Source organism: Trachypithecus francoisi, unplaced genomic scaffold (genome assembly GCF_009764315.1).
Source record: "Trachypithecus francoisi isolate TF-2019V2 unplaced genomic scaffold, Tfra_2.0 Lachesis_group18, whole genome shotgun sequence".
Lineage (NCBI taxonomy): Eukaryota > Metazoa > Chordata > Mammalia > Primates > Cercopithecidae > Trachypithecus > Trachypithecus francoisi.
The window spans coordinates 276,150-284,529 of record NW_022681463.1 but is presented as its reverse complement, the minus strand read 5'-3'; the positions used below and the strand labels follow the sequence as shown (position 1 = coordinate 284,529).

At 45.4% G+C, this 8,380-nt stretch overlaps 1 protein-coding gene and 1 non-coding gene across 2 annotated transcripts; one reads left to right on the top strand and one right to left on the bottom strand.

Moving 5' to 3' along the window:
- Positions 1 to 238: 238 nt before the first annotated feature.
- On the bottom strand, positions 239 to 310 carry LOC117063805. The gene has a single exon (XR_004429089.1). It is a non-coding gene; the product is annotated as a small nucleolar RNA SNORD27 (small nucleolar RNA).
- On the top strand, positions 243 to 8,380 carry SAP18 (Sin3A associated protein 18). Its single transcript, XM_033177057.1, has 4 exons — positions 243 to 1,031; positions 1,237 to 1,346; positions 7,250 to 7,372; positions 7,962 to 8,380. Exons 1-4 carry the CDS (start codon positions 903 to 905, stop codon positions 8,116 to 8,118), a joined length of 519 nt encoding a protein of 172 aa, XP_033032948.1. The 5' UTR covers positions 243 to 902; the 3' UTR covers positions 8,119 to 8,380.

Below are 8,380 nucleotides of genomic sequence, written 5' to 3'. Positions count from 1 at the left end.
CTAATCATGGTTTTAATGCATTGCCCTGATTTGTAATGCGCTTGTGCACCTTACATGTTTGTTGACTCTGGATTTTGTCATTTCCAAAGCACCTGTTCAGTAATTTTATCCATTTTTCGATTGGGTTGTCTGTTTAGATCCTATATATTCTGGATAATTGCCTTTGTCAATCATATGTGTAACAAATTTCTCCCACTCTGTGGCTTTTTTCTCTCTTATGATGTATTTTTTTTTTTCCACTTTTCAGTCGTAAGATGATATCACTTTTAAGTTCAGTCATATACTTGGCATTTTGGGTTCATCATGGAGTTCTGTATTTTGAAGGTCAGATTATTTTTGTCCTAACCCAGTCGAATCAATTGCTTCTCGTTAGTTCTTTTTCTATCATATATTCCCACCCATAGGTCCTGAAGATATTCTAGAACGTTATTTCCTACAAGTTCTGGGTTTGCTGTTCGCAATTTAGGTCTCTAAGCCGCCGTGTGTGCGGCTGAAAGGATCGCTCCATGACCAAGTACGCTGGCGGCGCCTCTTCCGGCTTACCTCAGGGGCGGGTATGGCGGACCTGTTCTTTTATCAGAAAGATCTATATTTTGCTAATAAAGGAACGTTTTGTGTCCAATAAGGTTTTCGTCATTAGGCGTGAAAACGCCACCTTAAGCTTATTTCGCCTGTGAATATTTACGGGAAAAAAAACACCCCGGCAACCAACTGCCAGACGACGGAGGCTAAGCTGCTCCTCCTCGCGGAGGCCAGCACCCGCCTTTTCCCGAAGTCGCAACACGCAGGCGCGCCCGGCTCTCACGCCACGAACCGAAGTGCGCCTGCGCCAGGAGACGCCCCGCCCAGCCCCTGGCCGACTATAAAGTGTCGAGCTTCTCCTCGCGAGAGACTTCGTGCTCATGCTTGCTGCAGGGGTCGGAGGTCAGGGCGAGCGTCTCGCGGGCCGTAGGAGGAAGATGGCGGTGGAGTCGCGCGTTACCCAGGAGGAAATTAAGAAGGAGCCAGAGAAACCGATCGACCGCGAGAAGGTGAAGGTCCCCTCCGCTTTGGGGTCCGGGAAGAGATTGGGGGTGGGCCCGGCAGGGTGCAGAGGCGCGGCCTGTGTGCGGGAGGAGACGGCGTTTTTGGTATCCGGGCGGCTCGGAGGCCTCAACGCCTCGGGAAGAGAGGTGAGGTCCGGGCTCGCAGCTGGTGTCTTTAACTTCTGCCCTTCCGTTTTTCTCTCTCTCTCAGACATGCCCACTGTTGCTGCGGGTCTTCACCACCAATAACGGCCGCCACCACCGAATGGACGAGTTCTCCCGGGGAAATGTACCGTCCAGCGAGTTGCAGATCTACACTTGGTAAGGAGGGCGGGGGCGGGCTCGAACCCGGGCCGGGAACCTGGATGGAACAACAGTTAATTGCCTTTGCCAGTGTAGGGTTATTCTCCTTGATTTAAATTTCATTCCTCCATTTGGGGCCTTCGGGCTCGGCTTTCGGGAACTTAGAAATTTTTGTTGTTAGGTGAAAGGAGATTTGCCTGTATTGTAACGCTTTTGTGATTAATGTTGCAACTTTTGGGCGGTTAAGAATGCACAGACCCAAGATTGCTAGCACTGTTGTGGCTGCTAGGTACAAAAGTGATGGATAATTAAGTGGTAGTATCCTCCTTAAAGGGACTCATAGTCAAATAAATTGCACTAGGACAGCATGGTAAGGGAGAGTGATGCTGTCGAGTGGTGTTTGTTTTTCTCAAAGAGCATTTAGGTACCAAAGCACCAAAAGTGAAAAATAAACTACCAAAACCCGAGTTATTATTTAAGGGTTAATGGAAAAGCTTTTGGTATGTGTTTAGTGAAGATTGTTCCTGAGTGTTCATCTCTTGGGTGTATCTCCCTACAAACTACTGCTGGCTTGTCTTTAGCACTGCACATAACTCCTTGGATTGACACCATAATGGGTTTTTAATATAAGTAAAAGGTGTGTAACTGAAAAATACATGTATATGCTATATATGTGTATGTGTATATATATATATATATTTTTTCAGACGGAGTCTTGCTCTGTCGTCCAGGCTGGAGTGCAGTGGCGCCATCTCCGCTCACTGCAGGCTCCGCCTCCTGGGTTCACGCCATTCTCCTGCCTCAGCCTCCTGAGTGGGTTGGATTACAGGTGCCCACCACCATGCCTGGCTAATTTTTGTATTTTTAGTAGAGATGGGGTTTCACCATATTGACCAGGCTGGTCTCGAACTCCTGACCTCAGGTTATCTGCCTGTCTCGGCCTCCCAAAGTGCTGGGATTATAGGTTTGTGAGCTGCCGCGCCTGGCCTAAAATAAATTTTTTTTTTTTTTTGAGAGGGAATCTCGCTGTGTCGCCCAGCTGGAGTGCAGTGGCGCAATCTCGGCTCACTGCAAGCTCCGCCTCCCGGATTCACGCCATTCTCCCGCCTCAGCCTCCGAGTAGCTGGGACTACAGGCGCCCGCCACCTCGCCCGGCTAGTTTTTTGTATTTTTTAGTAGAGACGGGGTTTCACCGTGTTAGCCACGATGGTCTCGATCTCCTGACCTCGTGATCCGCCCGTTTCGGCCTCCCAAAGTGCTGGGATTACAGGCTTGAGCCACCGCGCCCGGCCCTTTTTTTAATTTTTAAAGAGAGGGAGTCTTGCACTGTATCCCAAGCTGGATTCAGTGTGCTGGTACCCTTTTAAGGACACACCGTGCCTATTAAACCATAATTTCCCATTCCTCCATCCCCTGGTAGCCTCTAATGTATTATCTGTCTATATATGAATTTGTCTATTCTGGATATTTCATTTCAGTGAACTCATTACAGTGTTTGTCATTTTGTGACTGGCTTATTTCATGGTGTTTTCAGGGTTGAGGTAGCATCCATTCAGCCTTGTCAAGATTGAATAATATTTCATTGTATGTGTGCATCACATATATACTCATCTGTTGATGGACACTTGGATTGTTTCACCTTTTTTGCCATTGTGAATAATGCTGCTGTGAACATTGGCATACAAATGTGTTTGTGTCCCTGCTTTCAGTTATTTTGGGTATGTACCTAGGAGTGGATTACTGGGTCATATGTTAATTTTGTTTAAGTTGTGAGGAACCATCACACTTTTTCACAGCAGCTGCACTATTTTATATTCCCCAGAATGTGTATAATTTTATTTTATTTTATTTTATTTTTGAGACGGAGTCTTGCTCTGTCGCCCGGGCTGGAGTGCAGTGGCCGGATCTCAGTTCACTGCAAGCTCCGCCTCCCGGGTTCCCGCCATTCTCCTGCCTCAGCCTCCGGAGTAGCTGGGACCACAAGCGCCGCCACCTCGCCCGGCTAGTTTTTTGTATTTTTAGTAGAGACGGGGTTTCGCCGTGTTAGCCAGGATGGTCTCGATTTCCTGATCTCGTGATCCGCCCGTCTCGGCCTCCCAAAGTGCTGGGATTACAGGCGTGAGCCACCGCGCCCGGCCTGCATGTGTATAATTTTAAACTGTTTAAGCCCTGTACACTAGAGCTAATCCCTTGAATATTGGGACCTTACTTATCTTATTTGGAGGTGCTTGTTAAATTTATGTAGTAGTATGATACTTGTATTTAAGCATCACTCAAGGGTAAGTGTTCCAGGAAGGTTGATTTAGCTAAATGGAAGAACTGTTGAATGACTTGATGAAAATTTCTTTTCAGAAATTGAAGTGTATGTTTCTTCCAACAAATAAGAGTTCCTATTTGCCGGGTGCTGTGTGTGCTTAGATCCTGAGGGTATAAAGTCAAGAAGGTACTGCTCCTCCCTGTAGTCCTTTTATCAGGGAAAGCGGATGAATAGAGTGATTTTTAGGGTTAAGATGGCAGGGTGAGGTTGTTCCACAGACCTTCTCCTCTGAATCAAGAAAAAAAAAAATTACAAAAAAAATCCTGTCCTGAACTACCTGTCCATAAATTGCAACCAAACAAAGAAGGAACAACCTTAAGTTTTATCTCAAAATGGTGGCCAAAGAAGAGATTCTGAAAGACTGGATGATTGGTAATGGGGGTAACGCAAAGGCCTGCCCTCACTCCCAGAAATAGTAGTGAGGGAAAATTAGTTAACATATGCTGGAAATTCTCAATAGAAGTAGACTGTGAGGTTAAAGTAGGCAGCCCCTACAAGCTATGGAAAAAGGAGTGGGATTCCAGAGGAGCCCAGTGGAGGCAGGCTGTGCTTGCCAAAGTCAGTCATGGCTCAGCCAGAAAAACAATTGGGAGAGATGTGTTAAGAGATTGATTTCTGCTGGGCGCGGTGGCTCACGCCTGTAATCCCAGCACTTTGGGAGGCAGAGGTGGGCGGATCATGAGGTCAGGAGTTGGAGACCAGCCTGGTCAACATGGCAAAACCCTGTCTCTACTAAAAATACAAAAATTAGCCAAGTGTGGTGGTGGGTGCTTGTAATCCCAACTACGTGGGAGGCTGAGGCAGGAGAATTGCTTGAATCCAGGTGGCAGAGGTTGCAGTGAGCCGAGATCGGCGCCACTGCCTCCAGCCTGGGTGACAGAGCAGACTCCATCCCCCCCAAAAAAAGAGAGCTTTATTGCAAAGAATTGGCCTACGTGATTGTGGGGGCTGTCTAGGCACTTAATTGTCAAATCTGTAGGGCAGGTTCTCAGGAAGGAAAGGCTGCTCTTAGGGCCTTTCAACTAATAGAATCAGGCCTACCCAGATTATATAGGATAGTCCCTTGAATTTAATGTCAATTGGTGGTTGACTTTAATCACATCTACAAAGTATCTCACAGCAATACCTAGGTGAGTGTTTGGTTGAATATCTGGGGGCTGTAGCTTCGTCAAGCTGACACAAGCACTGAACCCCACCCTGTCCTCAAGCTTCTGACTAGTGATGAAAAAGCAGCACTTGGCACTCCAGTTGTTGATCTGGAAAGTTAGTCCTTAGAAGGTGGGAAGCTTGTGTAGGTTTCACACTGTCAGAACTGATAAAAGGTGTGATATAAATCCCCCAAACTCATTAAGAGCAAGACAATATTGAAAATATTTTTAGAAGGAAAAAATTCTTTCTGGTATATATTATCATAAGTATGTACTGTGTATCAGAATATAGATTGAGCATTGCAAGTGCAAAATCTGAAATGCCACAAAATCTGAAACTTTGAGAGCTAACATGACACCGGTGGAAAATTGCACACATAAGTTCTTGAGACAAACTTTTTTTTTTTTTTTTGAGAGAGAGACTTGCTCTGTCCCCCAGGCTGGAGTGCAGTGGTGCAATCTTGGCTCACTGCAACTTCTGCCTCCCAGGTTCAAGCGATTCTCCTGCCTCAGCCTCCTGAATAGCTAGGATTACAGGCGTGCACCAAACTTCCTTTCATGCACAAAATTACTTAAAATGATGTATAAAATTATATTCCCGCCGTGTATAAGGTATGTTTGAAACATAAATGAGTTTCTTATTTAAACTGGGGTCACAACCCCAAGATACCTTACGTATCTGCAGAAATTCTAAAATCTGAAGAAACCCAAAGCACTTCTAGTCCCATGTATTTTGGGTAAGGGATACTTAATCTGTAATTGACACAGAATAACATCAAAATATCAGGTAAAAAAAAAAAAAAAAACTCACCTCTGAGACAGATAAACCAGTGTGGCCTCAGGTTTCTTTGTTTTTGTTTTTGAGACAGTCTCACTCTGTCGCCCAGGCTGGAGTACAGTGGCACAATCTTGGCTCACTGCAGCCTCTGCCTCCCAGGTCAAGCGATTCTCTTGCCTCAGCCTCTCAAGTAGCTGGGATTATAGGCTACAGATGTGTGCCACCACGCCTGGCTAATTTTTGTAATTTTAGTAAACCGGGTTTCACCATGTTGGCCAGGCTGGTCTCACACTTCAGCTCCTGGCCTCAGGTGATCCACCCACCTTGGCCTCCCAAAGTGCTGGGATGACAGGCATGAGCCACCGCACCTGGCAAAAAAATGTATACTGGGTTATTTCTAAGATGCTTATATTTTAAAATATTTTTTCAGATTGTGCCCTATTAGCTCAGGGGACTATATGAAAGTTGCATTCAAATCAGTATTTGCAGGGTAAGAAACTTTATTGTGACAAGAGCCTGTGCTTCATCCTAAGAAAATTTTGTATATTTCATTGGCTCTAGGACTCTTATTTGTGGTAAAACTTAAGATCCCATCTAAGAAAGAAGAAACACATCTGGCCGGGCGCAGTGGCTCACGCTTGTAATCAGTCCCAGCACTTTGGGAGGCCAAGATAGGTGGATCAGTTGAAGTCAGGAGTTCGAGACCAGCATGGCCAACATGGTGAAACCCTGTCTCTACTAAAAAGACGAAAAAAAAGCTGGGCGTGGTGCCACGCACCTGTCATCCCAGCTACTCAGGAGGCTGAGGCAGGAGAATGGCTTGAACCTAGGAGGCAGAGGTTGCCGTGAGCCAAGGTCAGGCCACTGCACTGCAACCTGGGTGACAGAGCGAGACTCTCAAAAACAAAACGTGTCAGTATGAAAATGCTTTCCTAGTACATTGATTCTAAGATACACTCCAATTTCAGAGATGCTAAAATGTGGAAGAGTACATGTCTTAGAACTAATGGGATACATGTATTTTGCGTATTTGGGTTTATTTGGACTAGTTACCTTTAGGTAAATCACTGGACCATAAGGTGTTGTGTAGCAACAGAAGATAGCATATAGAATCTCTGAAGTCCCTTTTAGCACTAAGAGTCTAATTAATTGAAATTTCCAGCAGTAAGGCTGGTACACGGAGTTTTTGGAGGCAAATAGTATTTTTAGCTGCTTTAAAATTCAACTCTAGTATAAGACCCTGGCAGTTTCTTTTTTTTTTTTTTTTTTTTTTTTTTTGAGACGGAGTCTCGCTCTGTCGCCCAGGCTGGAGTGCAGTGGCCGGATCTCAGCTCACTGCAAGCTCCGCCTCCCAGGTTTACGCTATTCTCCTGCCTCAGCCTCCCGAGTAGCTGGGACTACAGGCGCCCGCCACCTCGCCCGGCTAGTTTTTTATGTTTTTTAGTAGAGACAGGGTTTCACCGTGTTAGCCAGGATGGTCTCGATCTCCTGACCTTGTGATCCGCCCGTCTCGGCCTCCCAAAGTGCTGGGATTACAGGCTTGAGCCACCGCGCCCGGCGACCCTGGCAGTTTCTAACGTAAGTCACAACTCATATATGTGATTAACTCATTGTCAGTATCCTTTTAATAATATTGCTGATTAAACAAATGTAAATGTCTTCTTTTAAAAAAATCCAGGATGGATGCAACCTTGAAAGAACTGACAAGCTTAGTAAAGGAAGTCTACCCAGAAGCTAGAAAGAAGGGCACTCACTTCAATTTTGCAATTGTTTTTACTGATGTGAAAAGACCCGGTTATCGGTAGGTAACTTCTCATTTGTAAGTCCTGTAATCTCTGTGTTTTTAGTATGTTTTAACTGATAGAGATCACTCCTTCAGTGAGTCTTATTTGTGGGAGAACAGGGTTTATTTTTATTTTTTTATTTTTATTTTTGAGACGGAGTCTTGCTCTGTTGCCCAGGCTGGAGTGCAGTGGCCGGATCTCAGCTCACTGCAAGCTCCGCCTCCCAGGTTCACGCCATTCTCCTGCCTCAGCCTCCCGAGTAGCTGGGACTACAGGCGCCTGCCACTGCGCCCGGCTAGTTTTTTGTATTTTTTAGTAGAGACGGGGTTTCACCGTGTTAGCCAGGATGGTCTCGATCTCCTGACCTCGTGATCCGCCCGTCTCGGCCTCCCAAAGTGCTGGGATTACAGGCTTGAGCCACCGCGCCCGGACAGGGAGAACAGGGTTTATACTCAGACCTGGTTTGGCTTAATAAAGTCCTTAAGTTTTGGAGCCGTGTTATAAAGTGATGGAGCAGATCCGGTGCCGGATTCACGGATTCACTTCGTAGCACATGCTGGGATTCCCTGGTTTTGATCCATTAACAGTTGATTTTCCTTCTTGCAGAGTTAAGGAGATTGGCAGCACCATGTCTGGCAGAAAGGGGACTGATGATTCCATGACCCTGCAGTCGCAGAAGTTCCAGATAGGAGATTACTTGGACATAGCAATTACCCCTCCAAATCGGGCACCACCTCCTTCAGGGCGCATGAGACCATATTAAATTCTATTTACAATTTCTTGAATTTATTTTTCCGTCAGTTATGTAAAATAAACTTACTCTTTTTCCTCCCCTGATTATTGCCATTAAGCCTTTAAATTCTAAAATTATAATGCATCATCTATTTAGGAATTAGATTCAGATGTGCTATTGTATGATTACTAATGGAAAGTCTGTATGTTTCAAGCCCTTCTGTAAAATATGAAGAAAAGTGCTCTTAGCATTCTGTGTAAAACTGTACTGTTAAATATATGTGTGTAATCAG